This window comes from Acanthaster planci, linkage group LG10, assembly GCF_054643075.1.
Source record: "Acanthaster planci isolate LZ-2023a linkage group LG10, COTS_SCS, whole genome shotgun sequence".
Classification (NCBI taxonomy): Eukaryota; Metazoa; Echinodermata; class Asteroidea; order Valvatida; family Acanthasteridae; genus Acanthaster; species Acanthaster planci.
In genome coordinates this window covers 14447459-14470720 of record NC_141786.1, presented here as the reverse complement: position 1 = coordinate 14470720, position 23262 = coordinate 14447459, and the positions used below count along the sequence as shown (strand labels likewise).

Sequence of the window (23262 nt, the reverse complement as noted above, 5' to 3'; positions counted from 1 at the left end):
TACGGTAACAATTTTGGAATCACATGTACATAGTATGCTTTTATTTCTTACAAGTTACATGTTAAAAATTGTTTACAAAACATTCTTTTTACAAAGCTTATACATGAAGTACTTGTTTGTGGCCTGCATTTTTGAAACTGGGTTTTTCTACTGTACAGTATTAAGCCTATTGGTAAAATACAGCAGTATATATCATGTAAAAATAAAAGTACATTTTCAAACCAATATAACAGATACATAATTTTCAAATAATCATTACACGAACATAACAGCGTGTCGAGTGTGCAACAAATTTGACTTGGAAAAACATACCAATTATGCCAAAGCGGAAGTTGTTACACAAACTGCATAACGGTTCAAAATGAGTTACACATCTAAATTCTCCGTACGTATCCACCCACTTGTTCCAGTTATTTAGACATGCACTGCCCTATGCCACTTAACACTGACCTTGCTCTATTACATTCATGTCAATGCTTAAACTGTTCCATTAAACACACTAGTCAAGGCTTTTGACTTGCCCATGTATTTCTATTTCCTAAAATGTATAGACTCTCGGATTTGATTAGAGTCTGTAACTAGTTTTTTCCAATTTTAGCAATGTTTTCTAACTATATGAACATGTGAATCTCTGTCAAATGCTTTAAGCTTTGTTAACTTGTACCTGGTAGTTTAATGTTCTAATAGAGATGTAAATTTGTTTTCTTATCTTGTTACAGTAAAACAGCCTGGTAGTTTGGTCCAGATGAATTTGGCTCTCTAGATATTAAGTGTTTGTCAGCAGTTCTAATTAATGCTTATCATGATTTTGTTTTGATTTACTGAGTGCTAAACAGAACATATAGAGAGAAAAGACAACTTTAAGAACTGACATGACTTCAACACCATGTTTCCTTGATCCAATTCATGTTATTGCTTTGTCTTACATACCATAACATGTACAGAATTTACAGCCTTTCAATAATTACAGCTTGATCATGGCTTTTTTTTTCATTTCACTGGTTTGAAGGCATTTGCGTTCTTGGCCTCTTAACTGGCAAGTTGAAGATGAGTTGCTCCACACAAACATTAATTGTGTGCAAATTTTCAAGTTCACTGAATGCTGATCTGACATCAGGTAACAGTGGTGCAAAAATTCAATGGTTTCACTAACTGCTCATAATGCTTTTCTATTGGATGTTATAAATGACATGAAACTGCAGCATTCGTAAGGGGCATCTAGCATGGTTGACAGTCATGAAATGGAGACAGAGGCACCTATTATCTCCAAAAATTGACCAATTATTGTCAAGCACTTGGGTCCTCAAGTTTAAAACATCTAATTCTACAATGAAGGTGCACAATCACCAAACTGCTTCAAGGATATACATGAACAATTTCTGTTTGTTTTTTCTGTCTGGGTGCTAGTTGCTTCAAAACACAAAAATAGAATCTGAAGTATTTAATTTGCAACATTGGTAGACTGATTGGCAAGTAACAGATATTTATCATATTCACAGTTTCATTTTTAAAAAGGTTAGAATTGGTTTCAGCACGGAGCTTAACAATCCAAGCAAAAAGCAGAATTATACACAACTAATGTGTCTTCATGTTATGCAGTGATTGCTGCATGCTGGAGGTTAGAGGTCACATCATCTTACAAAAATGGAACACAAGCAAGTCACACGCAACTGACAAATGCTTTTGTGCACACTCTGGCCTGAGAGTTGAATATTTCTAGTCTGGAAGCATTTCAAGTCCAGTTGCTGTTTGTCTGAAAGTTGAATATTTCTAGTCTGGAAGCATTTCAAGTCCAGTTGCTGTTTGTCTATGCTTCCTCTACTGCATAGCATGTGTGATGCAGTGAGAATGGTCACTTTGCCAATAGATATAATGAACTGCATGACTATTTGTTCATATATACATGTAGCGGGATCCCTGTGAGCAAGTTATATGCTTGATTTCTTTTTTTTATTTCTTGCTGTGTTCCAAGGGTACATATATCTGCACTCAACGTACATATATCTGCACTCAACGTACATATATCTGCACTCAACGTACATATATCTGCACTCAACGTACATATATCTGCACTCAACGGTTATTTGAGCCTTGGGTCCAGGTAAACAAAAACTCATGGGGCAAATGTTTGGCAAATCTTGTCAAATGTTGTCATGAAAGGCATGCTGGGATGTCTGCAATGTACATGTACAAACAGCTCGGCAGACATCTGATCCATTTTGTGAACATGTCCACAAATCTCACTGGCTTCCAACCAAGCTTTTTTCAATTATCCACAGCTATCATGCAACATGGCTTCTACACCAGTCCTTCAACCAATGTAGTTCTTGCAATATCTTTGGTGATGCTTTGATTTTTTGCACACACTTGATGGGCTGCCCCTCCCCCATCGCTGCTAGCTTCCTGCTGTATGGCGTACAACTTACATATTATACAAAGGCTTCTCCGCAAATTACACTTTTTAGAAAATATAGCTCTACACTTGTGATTTTGAGAATCTCTGAATACTTTTAAGTCAACAACCTTTGAAGAATGCCCAGTGACACTCATCAGAACACATGACAAACTTTAAACAATTTTTTTCGTTTTTTTCTTTTAAATTTTTTATGCTCCAGCCATGGGCTGACATGGATTTGTCCATACTAATAGACTTCCAGATTGCTGTACTCTGAACTTACTGATTACAGCAGCAGATATTTATTTGGTATATTACCAAACCCGAAGTAATTATTTCATAGAAAAATCACAGGTGAGTTCAGAGCACTTGGTTCGATACCCATGATTTCATACCTTCATAGTTTCTTTTCTCTCGTGGGCAAATGCCATTGGGTTGGCTGTGACGGTCAGTCCAGAGTCATTGGTGTCTTTAATGACCAATTTCTCTGGATTGACTTTGCTTCCTTTGTCTCTCTGTTGTCTAGCTGTGATGGGCAGTGTGGGATGCATGTAAGATGTTATGGGTGGTTTGCGTTGACTATCTGGTAGTCTCTTCACTCCACCTGAAAGCAAAGCAGGCACAAGAAACTTGGCATGTATAAATCATCCCTTGAAGCAGAGTCTCCATCACGAGGTTGGGAGGAACATGTATCTTTCTGGACACATTAGTAGGGTGCAAGGAGTCCTCTCTGTTCATACCCACTTTTACTCTGCAAGAGTAACAAGAATGCTAAAAAAATCTGAAACATTATTGAAATCTTGCAGGGAAAGCGTACAAGTACTGCTTCGAACCATTTATGATGAACCCCCCCCCCCACATTTTAAGACTGATTCACATACATGCCCAACTATGAATGAACATACACATAGGCATAGGCCCTACATGCAATCACATTCAAAGGCTGGCTTTTGCCATAAATGTCATGTGACAAATTTCCTTCTCATTTGTACACAGAATTAACTGTCTATGCAAGAAACCATTCTCATTCTGGCAATTCACAATGAAGTGTACCACCAAGTATGTACCTTGACTGACATAAGCCACCTTCAAATTAACAGTGTATTGAATATTTTACCCAGTATTCATCCTAATTATGGTATAAATACCTTGTGTATTACCATAAAAGATCACAGGAGCGCTTGTTATTTACAAAAAAAATTCACTTACAGGGTCCATAGATTTTTTTGCCACTTTCTTATTTCTTAATGCACTTCTTTATCGCATGCTGTGATGTTATTCCGGTAAATCACAGTTCAATTTTAAGGGTTTTCTGTTTTAAATGTGAACCCGGAATTCTATCATGTAAAAATCTGCAAGAAAGGGTTTCTCGGCTGCTAACTGCCATACACACATCAGCGAATCACAAAAGATACAAAAATTTACCAATTTCAAATATAAAAATTTGGCATGTTTGAGCTTAAGTAGCTGTAACGCAGCTGCAGCATCTGCTATTGAAGGTAGAAATTTGCATCAATATAAAAAGTTTCAAAAGGAGTCCATCAGCCTTAATTAAAAGTTAAAACCCACATAAAGATAGTTCAAGGATTCTATGAAAAAGTTACAATGCACAGGTCCAAAACATAAAAAAAACCACTTAGTGAGGTAAATATCAATTCAGTTTGTTCATAATGCCATCAGAACACTTTGCTTCTCAAAGGTAACTCCAGTTGGTGTCATGCACTATAACTCACTCATATGCTGTCCCTTCACAAAGCATGCTCTGCAGATTTAACAAGAGAGTGCCCTTTGAAACATGCCTAAAATTCAGTCCGAGTCCCCTCTCCACAACCGCTGGTGAAGGCTCATCTCATTTTCACATTACAAGGAAAGGAAATGCAAAGCATTCTGGGTCACCACTAGCCACTATCCCCACACTGTATGAATGTTGAGTTTGACCTCTGTTCCCCAGTTCAACTAAATTACTGCAATGAGAAATCAAAAAAATCAGCTAAACAACTAGCACCCTGGAAATGGTGGCAGGTTATCAGAAGCAAAGAAATCTTGAGTAGGAAAAAGTCTTTCGGGGAAATTACATTCCTAGCCAATGTTGCAGGCCCTACAATTCATCATTGGCGGCTTTTTATTGAATATCTTTGGCAGCATGTTACCTTGTTTGTCATGTCTATGGGACTGTTCATGGGACTCACTACGTCCACTACTGCTGATGTCCCGCCCATGTCCATTAGTAGTGGCATTAGATGGAACCATGCCCCTTCTATTGTGCTTCTTCCCTGCAAGATATCAAACATAATTGCTCTCAGTGAATAGGCAAGAAAGCCACAGTTTTACAATTTTTACCTTCAATTTCTAGGGTTTGCAGAGGACAAGTTTAAGCACTGTGTATTTCTCTTTGCAATGTGTCTTGATTTACTGGGAATTCCTCCTTTGGACTTTAGAATACGGAAGATTTGCCATATAACATTGAAGTTGATCTCATTCTTGAGTTGTGTCGTTCTGACAAGAACTAGTTGTTTCCAGTCTTTTCCTTTGGGTTTTGTTAACAAAAATGTAATGATGCATCTTCTGAATCTGCAAAGAGAGTTAACCAACGACTCCAGTAAACAAGGAAAACATTTAGTAAAATTACAAAGAAATCAGAACATGATCCAAGCAGAATGCAGCTTGTTAACCCAACCTTGAACACAGCTTTTTATGCTCAAGGGCAATCCATCTAAGCATTGATATTTGAATGCTGCACAGCTTTTCATTTTATATTCATTTGTCGTAAGACCATTCAGAGAATCAACAAAGATTAAATGTACATGCGTACATATAGCAGAAAATGGCATTGTACAAAGCAGTTGCAAAATAAACATATCTAACAATGCGTACCTGAATTGATTATGGTATAGAGCAGCAGTGTGCAGTTAATGGGTAGATACTCGATTCCCTTAAGGGGCATGGGAAATAAAATACTACATAATCTTGACAGCTTGAACCTTCAGGGAATAACTTAAAAATCGAGTTATCGGAATTTCAAGCTAACAAAATTTACCAGGTCATGTAGTCATACCAGGCCTTTGCATGGCATACGTAGGCAAAAGCAACTCACTTCACAGGAAGGCATTTTTGTAGTTATTTCCTTTGCTTTGTAAATTCTAATGGTGTACAGTTTTCAAGATGTATTTTTGCATCGGGGAGATGTTAATTTATATAATGGGTTTTTGCCCTTACCCAACGTATATATCAATAAACACTGTATGCTCAGCGCTTGTCCGAGAGCTTGCGAAAAAAGTCACAAGCACTAAGCATACAGTGTTTATTAATATATACGTTGGGTAAGGGCAAAACCTGTTATATAAAGTGTACAGTTTTGCTCATGAATTATCGTTTTTCTAAGATTTAATGTTGTTACCTAAAAGTTTCTTTTCTTTTGGTAACAAGCAATAAACACTGCACCTTTGAGGGGCGTAGCTTTCATGTTTGATCTATTATTGTAACAGTGCAATGCATAGTGCATAGTAGGGGTATGTTTTCACTTGGGCTTCTCTAGTATGTGCAGTCATATGACCTTTCCTTCTGTGGTCACATGATATGGCTGCCTCTGAGTCAGTGATTGAACTGCCTGCTGGAGGGCTACAATTGGGATCCTGGTTGCAATCAGGCTAGCTTGAAAGCCAGGATTTCTTGCAGCTAAGGATTGGTTTCATTTATGCAGTGTGCATATAAGTAATCATGGCGTGAGAAGATCAAAGTGCGCAAGGCAAAGCCGGCTGGCTTACAGTGAATTGCATACGCAGTGTATTGTGACTGGTTCTTTTTGTCAATTCATCTGTGATCTAAATTCATCTGTGACTCAAAACGTATTTTTCTCAGACTTTTCTAACAATTTATCGGAAAGTAAGAAATGTTGTGGGTAATAAAATTGACAAATTGAAACAAGGTACCGTAATCAGTGGTTAAGCTGTGGGTAACTGGGTACTCAATATGGCCCTAGTATATTGTACTGTTAAGTGATAAACATTATTAGAAAACTACAACAAATGGTTAAACGTAATGATGACATCACAGGCCTACATGGCAGTGTTGCAGCCCAGTCCATGTAGGCTCAAGCTATTTCAATGACACTGGTAACTTAAGGCTAAATTTGTGGTAAAATTGACAAACACAGTCAGACAAACATGATCAGCAATGTCAAAAGGTAATGTGATCTGTAGTTTCACCAAAGTTCAATAATGATTTACCAATATCATTTCATACCATGGCGCAAAATTTACCGATAAATTCTGACACCCTAATAAGCAATTCTCCAAGACAGTTGATAATTTTTATCAAATTCCAATATCCACACTTTGTTAGGTTCTCGAGCTAGGTTGGTGAAAAAGGAATGGTTTTTTTGTTAATTTTGTTTTGTTTTGAAGTTTTGATGTCTGAAGGTGTCTTACATGTTCTAAAATAAGTGACTCTTGAGCCAACAACTTGCATCCCAGAATTCTGAAGGCGTCTTACCTGTTCTAGGATCAGTGACTGTTGAGCCAACGACTTGCATCCCAGAATTCTGAGCGGCTGCTGCTACTGCGCTAGCAAAATCAGCGTCAGTGAAAAAAGAGCCCTCTGAGCTCTCACTGACGCTGCTATGACGACCACTACTAGAGCTGCCATTCATGGAGGACCAGGAACCAAGCATTGCATCTGAAAAGTATGGGTACATTCAGTTCATTTTATAACTTGAGAAAATTATACCACTTTGCTAGCTTTACTCCATGTACAGTTATTAAATTGCTAATTTTTGAATATTTTACTATTGCAATATACCAAAACCTGCTTAGAGCTTATTATGCTCAATTTCTACTGTGGAATACCAAAAATGTCCCTAGGTGTTTAACCACTACCAGCTGGGGACTCCGGGATCGGAGCCGTATGGTTTATATGTGTGGCCGGGGTCTCCGAACTCGGAGAAAGGAAACAGGGCCCTGTAACAAAAGACCGTACTCCACGAACAAAAGACCAGGCTGCTGGGCATGACCAGCATTTTTCACTCTCAAAAGTGGTGATAATCCAGCATTATTTTGAAACCATATACCAGGGTTTGGGGTATTTAGAGCAAGCGGATTACCACCGCGGACAAAAGCTCTCCACCACCACAGCGATGAGCCACAGAGCACCGCTGCATGCTAATCTGGCCCCTATTGAAAAGAGGTCAGCAGTGCACTGAGCCAGGTTCGTGAACAAAAGACAGCTGTATAACACCGCACAATCTGGGCTCTGTTTACAAGGCTGCAGGCCTGGCTGAAATATTCGGGCATCAATGAAGGTCACATGTCAACTTAGAGTAGTGCCTGAAGATTACTCCGTGCAGCTATAAACGACTGTTAAATGGAATGATGAATTGTTGAAGGATTTTGAAAACGGAAAAAATGATAGTCATGCCGGCCCAGCATCCTCAACGTTGAAAAATGCCCCGGTCCGAAGTGGTTAATAGACTATATGCATCAACAAGTGCTGGTTCACCGATCAAGGTGTGAACTACTAATGACCATAATAATTCATTTAAAAATACAGAAAAGAAAAGCATAAGCCTATTTGAAGTATCGCAGACAAAATAGGAGGGCGCTATTTGGTTTGGGTAAAATCTTTAGTGTTTGTTTGAAATAAGATCTACTTCAAATAGCACCCTCCCATGGTGTCTGCCATGTCTTAAATAGGCTAATGGTGTGTCTATGCTCATGAAAAGTTTTGATGAAATCAAATGCAACATGGAAAAAAAATTGACTTACCTGTGCAGCTGCTCTCTGTCTCCAAGTCTGTCTCCAGCTCATCTCTGATTGGCAGATCCATCTCTGATAGGCAGAGAGACTGAGGCTGATACACGGGATCATCCATATCTACATCAAACATTCACAGAGTGGCACTAGAAAATTTCATTGTATGAGACAAATACCTGGCCTAGTGGCAGTTGGCATACACAGTTATGAAATTTCAATGAAGTGACCCACTTTCCAACACTTTTCACAACTGTGAACTTTTAAAAAGATAAATATGCAATATGGCAATTTCCTTTAACTCATTGCACTAGGAATGCACTTGATGTAATTTAGGATTAAGAAAAGACATGGGCAAAATGTGAAGGTGAATTACAGCCTTAGATGTTCAAATCACATCCCAATTCCCTCCAAATTAGCATCTCTTTCGATTGAATGTTTCTTAAAATCACCTCACAAGATATTTATTTTCTGGCATTACAGAATATAGCCGGACATATATGTCTGTGCAATGCACAAAAGAGAGTTGGTTTTGCCTCTGGGTTTGAAAAGCGTTGAACGCCAAGAACTGGGAAGACACAGGCAGTTGAAGAAAAGGGAAAAGGCCTTGTGCATGCAGTGATAGAGCTGGCTGTAGTCATTCTAGCCTGTGACAGCACACTGAAAAGTCCACTTTCTTTCAAAGAATTTTTATAAAAATTGATTTATAGATTTAAAGAAGTACTGTTACAGAAAGGCCTCACAGGTTCAACCTTAGAAGAGATTTCAGGCATCAACCTAGTGCACTGCAAGGTGCTACAAGGTTTTCCAGAGTCTTTACCTCTTAGAGTTTTATCTACAGTTTTTTACCCTGGGTTAGTTTGACTTCCTTAAATTTAAATTAATAGTATCACAAGGTATGCAAGACTTTTAATGTGTGGGCAAGACTTCTTGAAGCCAGACAAGTGAGTTTTGCAAGAATGTATTGTTATTGCATTTAATAAGGAATTAGGCCTACAGTTTGTAATAAAACAGGCAGAGCATGCCTCAACTTGCAAGGCTGTTTCCAATTAACAAAAGTCTAATCGTCTGATTGGTGGGAAGTTGGAGAGAAAATAAGTATTAATGAGGGTTTAGGGCAGACAAAACTTAGGATGTGGTTTGGAGACAGTGAAGAGATTATCCTGGATCTGAATTTTGAAGAAAAAAAAAACGTAAATTTAAGGAATTGGGATGTGATTTTCAACATCCTTTGTTTACATTCACATCATTCTGATGACCATGACCATTCTAAACACAAAACCCATCCAGCTTGTTTCTAGTGCTATTTAATTTGTCACTGGTCCACATTTCATTGTAAAGTTCTTTGCAAGTGTAGGCCAAAAAGGCATGAGATATTTAAATGTGAATGTTTAAAATGTTACAGCTATTGTCCACTCATAATGAGGGAAAAAACAAAGGTCCCTTTCCAAGTGTGCTTTAGGTTCATTTTGCATATGTCACAGTATTACACCTTGTCATGAAGTCATCCAATATCAGTCATAAGCTACATGTATGCTGAGTCAATTCAAGCAACAGACTACATGGAGTCCAACTGTGGCAAAGGTAAACCTACAAGGTTGTCAGTCCTTGCTGTTTCAATGTTTGAGACCTGATTTGTATTGCACTTATGAATGACTAGACATGCATGAGGTGATTTGATAAAGACCATGTGAGTACGGTTACTACTGTCATGAAAGAACATTACAAAATTAACATAAAGAAAGGGAAGTCCCAATGTCACGCCTACCTATTTGCTTGGACTGCGTTCCCACGGGGGACATGGGTGCATAATCATTATCCGATAGTATCTCACTCTGTGACATATCATCATTAAACTCCAACAACTCCTTGCCAAGTTGCTCATGCCTAGGATCCTCAAAGAGCCGCTTGGAAGCTAGGTAAGGCACCCCCCGTTGTGAGTGATCAGGATCTGAGGGCCTGTCAGACACTTCACTATGGGGCTGCTGCATTCGAGATGTGGGGGTCCCACTCCTATTGCTGCCTAACTTGTTAGGCAAAGAGTTTGTAGGCAGCGGCCTATGTGAAGAGTGACTCTCACATGGTACTCCTCCTGGGTAGGTGTGGTGCACATCATGCTGATACGAAGCTGGAGTCATTGAATGGTGTTGTCTTACAGGTGGTAGGGGTGCTTTGTCTGTGGACTGATGCATCATGGGACAGCAGTGGGAATCCATATGTAGATTGGGGTGTGCATGAGAGCAAGTTGGGGCAGGACAGGTTATTTCTGTGGGTGAATCGATGTCTGTAGGAGGTTGTTCTGGGGGAGGGGGTAGTAACTCTGTCCAGTTGCGAGCTGGTTGGTTGGAACCACTTCTGTGGTGCTTTTTTCTGCTAGCGCGATCTCCTGCAAGGAAGGAAAGACACACATTAGTCAAAAGTTCTCCTTCATATGCACAAATAGTACACAAGATAGTAAAAAGGAATCCTGAATAAATGTCAAACTCAACACTTAAAACCAATGTTACTTTCAGCATGAATGTCAGTCTTGAGTCTCGACACTTTTGAGTAAGTTTCAGTTTGCATATGCATAAGTTCTTCCCAGATGCAATAACAAACCAAAAATTCAGAGACATGAGCATCTATTAAATTTTATCTTTGGATCACACCTTACATGTGCAAGTTCTCAGAGGGTGAAAATAAAATACATGTATATGGCAAAGTTCTTGTTTATCATTGAAGGTGCTATATGTTATTGGTTTGACTTTTTTTGATTAGTCCCAAGTGCTAGTGAGGTGGAAATATCCTGCTGCTTTTGAAATCCCATGAGGATGAAAATAGCCTTATCTTTTCCTTGATTGATCAACAGTGGTACGGTCTGTTGGATTTGCCTCTCTCTTGAGAGTGCATCTCTACATAAATCTAAACTTTGGACTACGTAACATTTGGATGATTTGGTTTCTGTTGTTCCCACAGATATGTGCATTGATTTCCAGAGATTTATGTACATAATCAAGGGGAAATTGACGCATCTTGATGTGCACATGCTCTGACATCTATTACACAACTTCCCCCATAATGCTCTGGATATTAAACACAATGGAATTCTTGCCCACCATAGAAGCTGATCGAGAATGCAAATACAGCAGTAATGAGCCTGTGACTGGGACTTAACTATTGGCTTCAAAAGTACTAAGAAGGTCTAATAAAATTATGACATCAAAGCAATAAGAATGCACAGAGGGTCTGTAATTCAAAGGCATTGGTCTGCAAAAATGAGTCATGTCGCCACAGCTGCTTTTGAGCATTTGAAAGTATCTTGCACAGTGCTTATGCAATAGGAATCTTCAACATCTACACAACGTCCATTTTCATCATACGAAGCTGTGCAACACATCAAAACAGAGAGCTCAAATTCCTCAATCTAAGACAAATTTAAATTCATATGGGCCATTCTATAAATTTGGGTCAAATTTTTTGCCGTCCTTGTTCTATCTTAAGTATAGGGCTGTGCCGAATATCCGAATATTCGATCAATTGTCGAATATTATTTTTTGAAATTGAATATTCGAATGCAAAATTCATGAAAAATAAGGGAAAATGTTCTTTTGTTTTAAATGAGAAAAATTGCACTTTGGAGGCTAATTTCAAGCAGATTCAAATGAAAAGCTTCAGAAATCTTACAACGATTTAAAAAGTCAATTATTCATTAAACAATTTAAAAGAAATAGAAATTTTCGACAGGCCTATAAGTGTTGTTCGTCTCTTAAATCTTGATAAATCATGGCTGGAGATACTCCTAGATGTGAGAAGCTATTATATTGATCACAATGTACAAGTGTGTGTTATTGCAACTGATTTTGTATATGGTTTCTTCATCAACAATCTGCCGGTCGGTATGACCAAATATTCGGATATTTGATCAAATTGAAGATCGAATATTCAAATAGTGAATTATTAGAATTGACTCAGCCCTACTGAAGTATGATCTTTTAATTCCTAGAACTCATTCTTTAATTTCAAAGATTGAATAATTACTGCGAATTACCTGCCAAACAAATAAAAATAGTATGAAATCAATTTCAGTGTCATAGTATACGTATTGGGTTTAACAGGGACACATAAATGACACGTCAGACCCAAAATTTATGGAATGACCCAAAAGTGGTATCAATGACTTGTAACTCATTTTTGCAGAGCGGGTCAATATGATCATTATCCCTGCACACTAGGTTCACAACATCTGTACATTCCTGAGATCATCAGGTCCTTGGGAAGTAAACTAGCCCCATGCTGCCATATCAGGTGTAAAAAGCGGAACATAGTAACTGTATCTGCCCTCGGTCACAGGTACCCTACTCCTGGGTGGAGAGAGGCACATAGGGGTAAAGTGACTTGCCCAAGATCACAACATGCTGCCACCAGCTGGATTTGATCTGAAGTTACAAACTCTATCCACTGGGTCACAGGCCCCCATAATAACACAATATTGTGAATATAAGTATCCTGAAGCACATCCAGACCAAACGCATGTAGATACGGATTTAAATGCACCTGAGTATGCAGAATTGTACACATTTGTAACAGTAAATCAAGAAAACAAACCAGCAACTCACCTAAAACAAATCAGTAACTCATTTAAAACAAACCTGTAACTCACCTAAAATAAACCTGTAACTCACCTACTGAACTTGTTCCAGAATCACTTGGTAAACTATGGCACTCAGATGCACTTGGCAAGCTGCCATCTAGAGAAAGGAACCACAAATTACCTATGAGATGATGAACTAAATCAGTCTCTTTACAAAGAGTTCACTGGGTGAGATAGGTCAGATCTTAGCCATTTACAAACCATGAGCTCAAACCTCTATTTTGAGGAGTCACACACGGAAGTAAAAATGCCTTCTTTTTTCTGAGATGTCTGGAATGTGGGCCATTTAATATGCATGTTTCAGACTAACTTCAGTGCAGTCACTAACTTTCAGCACAGATGGCATTCTCATCTGAGTAAAATGTGTGAGCTGTTCAGTGAATCAGTCAGTAGTACACTACAATCCTTATTGTTTGGGGACACAGTCAATCCCAAATCATTCATCGTTCATGCAACTTCAGTGCTGACTTCACATTGTATGAGCAACCTGTGATTGTCATTATCTCACCAATCCACACTATCTGAGAACATTTCTAGCTACATCTTTCAAAACAAGTGGAATGCCCTTATCTGAGGTACTACATTACATCTTCCAAACATCTAAATTTGGTCAGGGATATATTGACCTCTCATTGGTAAGGCTGGCAGTCCTGATCCCCCGCTGCTACTATAGGCAGCATTGTCAGCTCCAGACCGGCTGGTCTTGCGCACACCAGGTGGCCGTGTGGTGGAACCTGAGCCGGAGTTGGAGCTGCTGTCACTACACTTTTGCCTCCTAGCAGCATACTCCCTGACATTGGGAGGTAGGACCAAGGTAGCCGAGGCGTAAGGCTCTGTGTCATGGATGCATAACAGGTGTGGAGTCCTAGGATAGCTGCCCTGGCAACAAGGTGTGTGTAACTCACTCTCGACCACTGCATACTCAGGGCTTCTGAAAGAAAATCAAATTATGAACGTTATACTAACTGCATACATCATACAACTATCCGCTGATCAGTTGATGATAAAAAGAAAAAAACAGTTTTGGCATCTAGAAAGTGACTCCAGAATACTTTCTGGTTTACTTTATTTAGAACAGCACATTGCCCTTTGCATGGGAATCGAAAGGTGCAGAATGCCTCAGGGCCCAGTTTTATCGAGGTGAATACAGCATAAAATACTGTTAAATCAGGTTATGTGCTCAGTTGAAGTCTACTAAAACCAGTCATAAGACTCTGTATGATGCAAGACATTGAGACTGGTCAGCAAATTTTGCTCAAAAATTTTCACTGCTTGCGACTGTCTAGCTCTTTAAATTTGGCACACTCAATTTCATATAAGTGCCACACTATGTCAGTCATAATTTGTTAGTTAATTTGTTGTTGTTAGTTCAATGTGGACCAATCAACCACCTACAGCACAATCACAGTTTGGAAGCATGCTCTTATTGGTATTTTGAGAATCTACAAAGATGTTATCACGAAGTTGTGATGTGTTAAATCCATTGTTTACTTAGTGAAATCATTCCCAGCAGCCAGTTACCAAATATGTGACAATATTCACAGTCTAAGGCAAAATATCTGACAATATTCACAGTCTAAGGCCAAACAACTGACAATATTCACAGTCTAAGGCTAAATATGTGACAATATTCAGTCTTAGGCTAAATATCTGACAATATTCACAGTCTTAGGGCAAACAACTGACAATATTCACAGTCTAAGGCCAAATATCTGACAATATTCACAGTCTTAGGCCAAATATCTGACAATATTCACAGTCTTAGGCCAAATTTCAAGTCACTGCTACTTCTAATTCTCAGCATTGATACCCTAACCATGAATCAGCAAAAGACTACTCATGAATGACACACATTGAGAGACTCTTGTTGGTTGCCAAGCTGTCACAGTTAAGGGGAAAATTTTATGAGTAGTAAATTTTTTTGTTTAGCAGCACCGTCAAATTATAGTCAGAATATCAATGACTAGGCATACCCTGCTTGTTTAGGGATGGAGCCTTGGAAGGTAGATAGAGTAGGAGTTGAAGTATCAAAGTTACTGCTACGTTGGCTGTCTACATGCTGTGGCATGGTTCCTTCCTTACTCTCCCCTTGACAATCACCAATCATCATAGCCTGCTTGCAAACCTCAGTATCTATTCAGGGTGAAAAAATCAACTTCATATTAGCTGACGAGTACTGTGAAGTAAATGGGATAATGTTAAAAATTCAGCATGACATCAAGGGGTCAATATGGCTAGGCAGCAACAATGCAGGAAACTTAACATGTACACTTAATATTTCTTTTTTGTCAGAACTCCATAGTCTAGACAATTTTAGGACATGCCTGATTTAAATTGAGCGCCTATGTTGAGAATGAAGGAATGTATTTAGTTGGTTCCTAATGCATTTTCATTTGTGTGATGTCAACTGCAGGATTTTTTTTTCCAGACGTTCAATCGTTCAACAGCAAACCTGTGAAATTACTTCCAACTCAAACCTCATTATGACACATTACCACAGCTAGACACGAGTAACTAACATGCATGCCTGGTATCTCATATTAGTTTGCTGGCTTCACATTAAAAAGTTATTGATAATAATTATCAGTTCACTAATTGTAGAGCTAGACCACTGATGGTGACTTGCTTTACATGTCAATATGAGGCACAATCAAAAGTCATAGTTGTTCACCCAAAGGCATTCATCTTTTGCTTTTGGTTCTGTCATTATTGTCAAGCACACACAAGCAAGGTACAAATCTAAACATGCACTACCTAACCATGAAATATGCCATCCATAGGTATACAACTGTGCTCAACAATTACATGTACATACTAGTAGTGGTTCCAGATTGCAGGAGCCAAGATTAAAGAGGTCAGTTAAAGATGTACATATTTCAGGTCAATGGGGCCATTTAACAGTGTATGGTGACAATACATTCTGGCATTGGACATTTGTAGGGGCAGCTGATGGGTTAAACCTTTAAGCTTAGATGACTTTGTATGAAACTTGTGTTTCAATGGTTCATATTGCTTCTGTATAAACTCAGTGTCTAACCATGTGTAGAAGTAAGTACAGGACTGGCTGGCTGTATAGCCAGTTGCTACAGCAATTATCACTACACTGTGGAGCCCCAGAGAAGCAAAATAAAAAGTAATGATAGGAAATATCATACAAAAGTTGAATTGGCTCCCGACAGCCAGTGTTTATGTGTTAAGTTGCATTCCGAACAACCAGTTTTAAGGTGTTTAGTTGGACTCTCAACAGCCAGTGTTTAGTTGGACTCCTAACAACCAGTGTTCATGGTGTTTCGTTGGACTCCCAACAACCAGTGTTCATGGTGTTTAGTTGGACTCCCAACAGCCAGTTTTATGGTGTTTAGTTGCACTCCCAACAGCCAGTGTTCATGGTGTTTAGTTGCACTCCCAGTAGTCAGTGTTTGTGGTGTTTAGTTGCACTCCCAATAGCCAGTGTTTATGGTGTTTAGTTGGACTCCCAACAGCCAGTTTTATGGTGTTTAGTTGCACTCCCAACAGCCAGTGGTCATGGTGTTTAGTTGCACTCCCAGTAGTCAGTGTTTGTGGTGTTTAGTTGCACTCCCAATAGCCAGTGTTTATGGTGTTTAGTTGGACTCCCAACAGCCAGTTTTATGGTGTTTAGTTGCACTCCCAACTGCCAATTTTATGGTGTTTAGTTGCACTCCCAACAGCCAGTGATCATGGTGTTTAGTTGCACTCCCAGTAGTCAGTGTTTGTGGTGTTTAGTTGCACTCCCAATAGCCAGTGTTTATGGTGTTTAGTTGGACTCCCAACAGCCAGTGTTTGTGGTGTTCAGTAGGACTCCCAACAGCCAGTGTTTATGGTGTTTAGTTGGCAAATATAAGCCTGCACCAATTCTTTTTGGCCTCCTACCCCCCTGTGAAGCAGTTTTCACAGTATGCAGTTATTGGTGAAAGAATTATTGGGTGAGGTGTTATAGCGATGCTACTGCTACTTGGAAGCCACATTACAAGCAGTACAAATGTGGTGCACAAATGTGGAAGGCTTTAAGATACTCCATGTAACAAACCACATAAAAAACAAAATGCAGATGGACTCTGACAAGTATATGGAGGACATCTGATTGTGTAATGGCAGATGTCGCCCTGCTACCTCAAAAGTCTGATGAAGACTTCCGTTCTTGAACAAATTTCTAATAAGAACCAGAAGTGCTTTTTTAAAATTTTAGTTCACGTGTCATGACCATTAGGATAGCATCGTCACTTTCTCCAACTGTTTGTCCTTTCTCCATTGAGAAAGTTAAGCAATGAGAGAATATCACATTTAGTTGATAGCTCTAGCTTTTTGAATTTGAACAGTCTAGGGCTTGTTACAGGGACTACCCAACAGCAGGTACAGCGTTAAAGCACAACCAGGCCATGCAGTATTAATTAAGCAAGTTTAATATAATAGACACCATGCAATCAAAAGCTACATGTGTGTTGTTGTATTTGATTGACAGTAAACTCTTAGGTCAAATCTTGGATGAATGGATAAAACATTGTAATATCTGGCATTTCAGTTGAGCAAAGTTCCAGATTTTTTTCAACGATCAAGTCTGATGTATACATCATCAACAGTGATTCCAACATAATTTGAACTGCCTCGCTGGACCATCCAAATAGACACATTAAAGATTGTTTCATTATAAAAATATCATTCTTAGATATTTCATTGTATCTCACAACTGCAAACTGTGCAATAAAGCAGTGAAATCTTGTAATTTCTTGTCATTTTGCACCATTACATAGTCTAATCACCACCCAATATGCCACTGGGCCACTAATAGTTATTAGGCTGACTGGGAAACTATGTGCAAGGGTTTCAAGATGGTCACATGGCCACAGCAAGAGCCAATGATTGCTCTGCAGATACAAGGTGTACAACGGACTTTATTCACAATTCGGCCATATCGAATTGAAAGCAAGGTTAACTTTCTTATTTTGAAAACCTAAGAGTAAAAGTGAAAACCCTGCAAAAATGCATTACAGATAATTTCACTGAGGATGACAAATAATTTAAAATACATGGTTTTTATATCTAAATGTTTGTACAGCACTTTCAAAAATGGAAGTGTGGCATGGAACCACTCTATTTTTCAGATTATATCGAATAAGATAGATTCAGGGAACATTATCAACTATGGCTTCCTTGCAAATAAAGTCTACTGGGTGCGTGGTAGGGATCAGGCTCACTCAAGGGCCAGAAGGATTGCCATTATGAGCTAGATACTGGGACTTATACTTTACACACATATTCCAATAAAAAGAGAAAGTGCATTTGGGATGGTGACTTATGTTAATGCTTCGCAATCTGTTAACGTTTAGCAATCTGTTTTAACTCACATGCAACTATTTCATGTTGAGATACTCAATATCCCATTCTTTGGACGGAAAGTGTAATTTTGAGATAAACAGAGTTTTGAGTTATCTGACTGAGTTTACAAGAATTTACTGCCATATGAGAGGAGACAATGGTATTGGTAAGCAATAACACTGCTAAGAAACAAATTCAAAAGTAGCCACAAATGATGGGTCAGTAATAATCTTGGCGGAATTGGTTTAGGACAAAGCGATACAGCCATGTGTATATTCCAATTATTCTTTTTAATTTGATGATTGATGATGGAGTGAGGTTAAAAATGAAGTTTTTTAAAAGAAGATTACAGACCTACCAATTTGTGGCTTTTTAAATTTGCTTTGAGAAAGTTTGAAAGGAGAAGCAGACGAGCCATGAGTAAGCAGAGTAGGGTGGGAGGGTGAAGTGGGGGAGTGATTAGTGAATATTACATGAAGTGAGCGCACCGTTAGCATGGAACCAGCTTGCACCAGTGCCCCAGTTAGGGTAAAAGTAGCTGCTTTTTTCCAGTGTATCGCTGAGTGAGCTATTGGCATTACAGCATGGTGTCATGCAGCCGTGGTTACCCTGTCCATCCCTAGAAGCTGTATGTAGCCATGACTGTGTCTCAGCCCAAGCCTGGTTGGTACTTGGATAGGTCCCTGTGTTGCCGGCACCCACACCGCCACTGCAAAATAGGAAGTGTACACAATTTGAAAATACTGCCTTGCAGACTCATGAAGATGATAATTCAAAATCTTAATGCTATGTTATCCATGGTCAATCAATGTGAATTTTTCAGGATGCTGTGCTAAAAATGGACTTTCCCATGAAAACAGGAAGTACAGATTTTACAACAGGGGTCGATATTAACTTGAATTTCATGCTGGTCACCAGGACCATCATTTAGAGAATCCTACTGGTCCTGCTGAAAATTTGGTGGTCCTTGGTACTATCAAACGGTGGTGTAAAACTGCAACCTATTTCTTCCTGACATTTTCCTTTTAATTGTGGTTGTTTGTATTGCTTGCTCAAAACCAATTAACTGATCAACCCTTCCAACTACAGTCATCTAATTTCAGTCGAAAGACATGTTTCTATTGCTTCCCTCACACGATGAATTGAAGTTCATGTATTTATATCAAAAAATTGAGAAAAGGGGTTTCAACGTGTCATAAAAAATAAGCGAAACCATTTAGCGCGGCACAGTATGGCCACGGATTGGTCCTTCTTGTTATCGTTTGAAATGACACAGAGGTACCAGTTCGGGCTGGTTACACTACAGCCATACGAACATGAACGATGTATGCGTGATCGATCGATAGACCGCGTGCGGATACAGTACATGCACCTTCTTTTGCATGCTTGGTGTACATGTACAGTACATATTGGGCAACTGTACGTTCGTGGTTAGAGAAATCTCCGTGTATACATTACGTGCACTGTGTACTGTTACCAACTGGGAAACTATTTTCAGCAATGGCAAGTATAGTGACTATAAGCCACGTAGTTTCGAGAGAATTAAAAAACAGTGCGACAGGGAATTTATTTACTAATACCATTCATTTGCACTGACCCGCCGGACGATCGGGTTTGGTGGATCTGGTGGTCCTGATGATTTTTCACTGGCCTCGGACCACCGGACCACCGTTAATTTCGACCCCTGTACAAAGTTGGTGCCAAACATGTACAAGACATCACTCTAATATTAGCCAAGACTATAAAGCTGGATACAAATTTTATTTTGGTCCTATTTTCCGATTTTTACCCAAAGTGCAAAATGAAACGCGCCCAACAATTTGTTTTTTACAATTTCTAGTTAGGTGAGTGGAGGTCACGATGATGTACTACAATTTATCATATTTTTGAACTTCTTAATTTTTGTGTGGAATTTTCTGAGATGTTTAAAATAACAATGTTTATATCATTCATATCATAAATATTCATATCATAAACTTGCTGGGTGAAGAGCAAATTCATATACCAGGCCAATTTACGATATGCTATGAACTTAAAAACTAAAATAGGGGGCCTTTACAAGTCTTACAAGCATCCTTCAGTTCCTGACAAACATGGAACTTGTTGATGTTGTGTTCCAAAACACATTAAGATAGGCCTTTGTATAAAAATATGTGTTCACAGTGCCCACAGTTTCACTTTTGGGTTTGACGAACCCGCCCCCCAAGTCTCTGGTTAGGCAACAGGCCTGCTGCCGGGTGCTTTTAAAAATGCAGTGCACACATACGGGTGATTTTCAAAATTTTCAGTTTTCAAAATTCTTCAAAAATTCATCATGTCACGTAACGGATGTTTACACCCACACGAATGACTCTTTATACTGTAAGCTGATAGGTAGTCTTCATTGACTCCTGAATATTTCAGCCAGGCCTGCCACTCTATAAAGAGAGCTGTGAATTGTGAGGTGTTGCATAATTTCCTTTGTTCCCAGCGAATGCGAATGGCGTCTTTTAAAACATGGCTGGATTACCTAGCAGCGGTGCTGTGTTGCTCATCACAGCACTGCCCCGGAGCACTTTTGTCAAAGGTGCTAATTCGCGGGCGTGCTGTGCCCAAAACAGTGGTATACTGTTTAAAAGAGTGACAGATTACCTTCAAATAACGCAAGCCGAAAAATGATGGCAATTCCCAGCAGCAGGTTTTTTGTTCCGAGTACGGTCTTTTGTTACACAGACCAGCTCTTTTGTCCCATTTCGGGCACCCTGGCTCTGCGTATAAACCCATGATGCTTGAAACGGGGTTCCTCAGCTGCAAGTGGTTAAACTTTTATTTGTACAAAACTGTTGAACCATCGGTTGTGTTCACTGGTCAGCTGTTGAGTGGTCAAACGTAAGTCTCTACCCACAAATTTCTCCACCCAGCTTCAGTTTGTAATGAATGCTGAGCATTACATGCGAACTCCTCTGATGCTCACACCACATATTAACATTGATACTCACACATTCCGCAAGACACCTGTGTCTTTCCCAATAGCAGCTGTGTAGAAAAAAAATTGAAAGAACGTCATTTGGTAAGGTTCCATGTGCATGTACAATATCAATTCATATTAAATAACTGGAACAAGGTATCTCAGAGGAATAGGACTCATCCTAGTTTTTATCCAGAGAAAACATTCTGAGCTGGTGTTTTCAGGTTAGCATGAGTTAAGGTAGATAAGGTTGCTCACAACAGCTAGATAGATGAGTTCTCATGCACTTTATCTTCTAACACTCCGCAAGTGTTAAAGGTTAAGTGCATGAAGCACTTTTAATCCATCATTCTTCATCATTCTTCAATCAATGTACAAGAAGAATATAAACTGCTGCAGTTACATTGCCTTTTTACATGTACATGTATACTGAGATTTCAGGCCAGATTTTTCAAAAGGAAGGGGAAAACACCAAAAATCAACTTCTAAATCTAAGTCAGTGAATGCTCTGTCTCAATGACTTATTTAGCAATGGCCAAACTAAACACAGAAAAACATTTTGGAGACAGCGCTAGTTTTCTGGCCATGTGGCACCTCATGTCATTGTTTTATTTCTTCTGACACTGCCACTGCAACCTTTTCCAAGTTCAGAGTTAAAAATAAAATTTAAAAATAGGTCAAATGGGTTTTGCTTCGGTTTGGCCACATAAATGTTGGGGGACGTGCTATCCAAAACCTTAATGAGCATGAAACTTGTACATGCAGCTCAAAAGCCCCTGATATCACAATCTCACCTTTAGTCATAGCTGCTGATTGCTTCTGTTTGCGTTGTCGTCTCCATACCCAGACAAGAATCAGAAAGATGGTGACCAGCATAATACCAACTAAGGTGCTGATGAACCATGGCTGTGATACCACCATGCTGATGGTTCCACCCAAGTCATCATCGCCATCTCCAGAACCAGTCGTCAGTAAGACCATGCTGATGGTACCACCCAAAACATCATCGCCATCTCCAGAACCAGTCGTCAGTAAGATTGTAAGGAAAGTCAACACATAATAACTCATCTCAATGGTTCACACAATGGAAGCCGGAAACATGGCTGAAATTTGATTCATCTGTATAATCACACAGGACAGAGTCCCATTCTTGATGTGTAATTCAGACATTTATGCAATATGGAAGGCTTGAGAAACTCCGAGAGGAATATTTCACTCGTGCATAATGACACAAATGTTTACCAGCGTTGAAAATATTTGTGAATGTGGAGCTGGCTCTGAGTCACTAAAAGTGGATCATTAGCAAAGATAAACGTTCACTGAAATGGATGTTTAGTAAGTGGCCACATCCCCCCACATAATGGGCATCAAGGCCATCTTTATGGTAATCTTCTTTAAGTTCACACAAAGAAGAGCAAGTTGAGCTCCTCTCAGTTTGGCACTGACATCCAGATGAAAATGATCAATATATTAAAGAAAAGTGCTGAAGGTTCCCATTACTTTTCATGGTACAAGATTCCTTTAGAAGGCCTTTCCTCAAAAGTTGTTCTGGCGACTAACAAGCCTTATTTTATTATGTTGAGTCACTGTTTTTTCAAAAATGACTGACATGTGCACGGTATGTTCATGTGTATTTCTACAAATGCGAAGGTTGTAGTGGGTATAGACTGGCGGAAAGAGACATCATGACTGAAGTAGCAATGCCTTCCCATGTGCATCCTTAAACCACTTGCTGCCGGCTGCTTTTAAAAATACAGTGCAAACATACAGGCAAATTTTTCAGTTTTCAAAATTCTTCAAAAATTCATCATTTCATTTAATGGACCCACACGAATGACAGTTTAGTGGCTGCTCTAAGCTGACAGGTTCCCATCAGAGACTCCTGAATATTTCAGCCAGGCCTGCCGCCCAGAGAGCCCAGAATTCTGAGGAGTTGTGTAATTCCTTTGTCCCCAGTGAATGTGAGTGGTACCTTTTCAAACATGGCTGGATTAGCGAGCAGCGGTGCTGTGTCGCATATTAATGGGGCCCCTGGCACCTTTGTCCAAGGTGCTAACCCTCGGGCACACTATGCCCAAAACATTGATATACTTTGTAAAAACAGTGACGGATTACCTTCGAAAAATGCAAACCAAAAACTAATGGGAATTTTTGGCAGCAGGTCTTTTGTTCTGAGTATCGTCTTTTGTTACACGGACCAGTTCTTTTGTCC

The 23262-nt window shown here is 39.3% G+C and overlaps 1 protein-coding gene across 12 annotated transcripts in view; it reads right to left on the bottom strand.

Annotated features, from left to right (window-relative positions):
• Positions 1-11: 11 nt before the first annotated feature.
• The window catches only part of LOC110982055 (roundabout homolog 1-like), a 219460-nt gene continuing 196209 nt past the window's right edge, over positions 12-23262 (bottom strand). For 9 of the 12 annotated variants that reach the window (XM_087141844.1, XM_087141847.1, XM_087141842.1 and 6 more), the window contains 11 exons: positions 21845-22063; positions 21082-21118; positions 18592-18812; positions 14743-14902; positions 13396-13700; positions 12801-12866; positions 9908-10525; positions 8155-8262; positions 6887-7069; positions 4546-4668; positions 12-2999 (listed from right to left, as the gene is read on the bottom strand). In XM_087141844.1, the coding sequence (XP_086997970.1) occupies positions 2785-2999; positions 4546-4668; positions 6887-7069; positions 8155-8262; positions 9908-10525; positions 12801-12866; positions 13396-13700; positions 14743-14902; positions 18592-18812; positions 21082-21118; positions 21845-22063 (2255 nt within the window). In that variant the 3' untranslated portion in view covers positions 12-2784. The remainder of the gene's footprint in view (positions 3000-4545; positions 4669-6886; positions 7070-8154; positions 8263-9907; positions 10526-12800; positions 12867-13395; positions 13701-14742; positions 14903-18591; positions 18813-21081; positions 21119-21844; positions 22064-23262) is intronic. The other 3 variants (XM_087141849.1, XM_087141852.1, XM_087141854.1) reach the window with 3 other exon arrangements.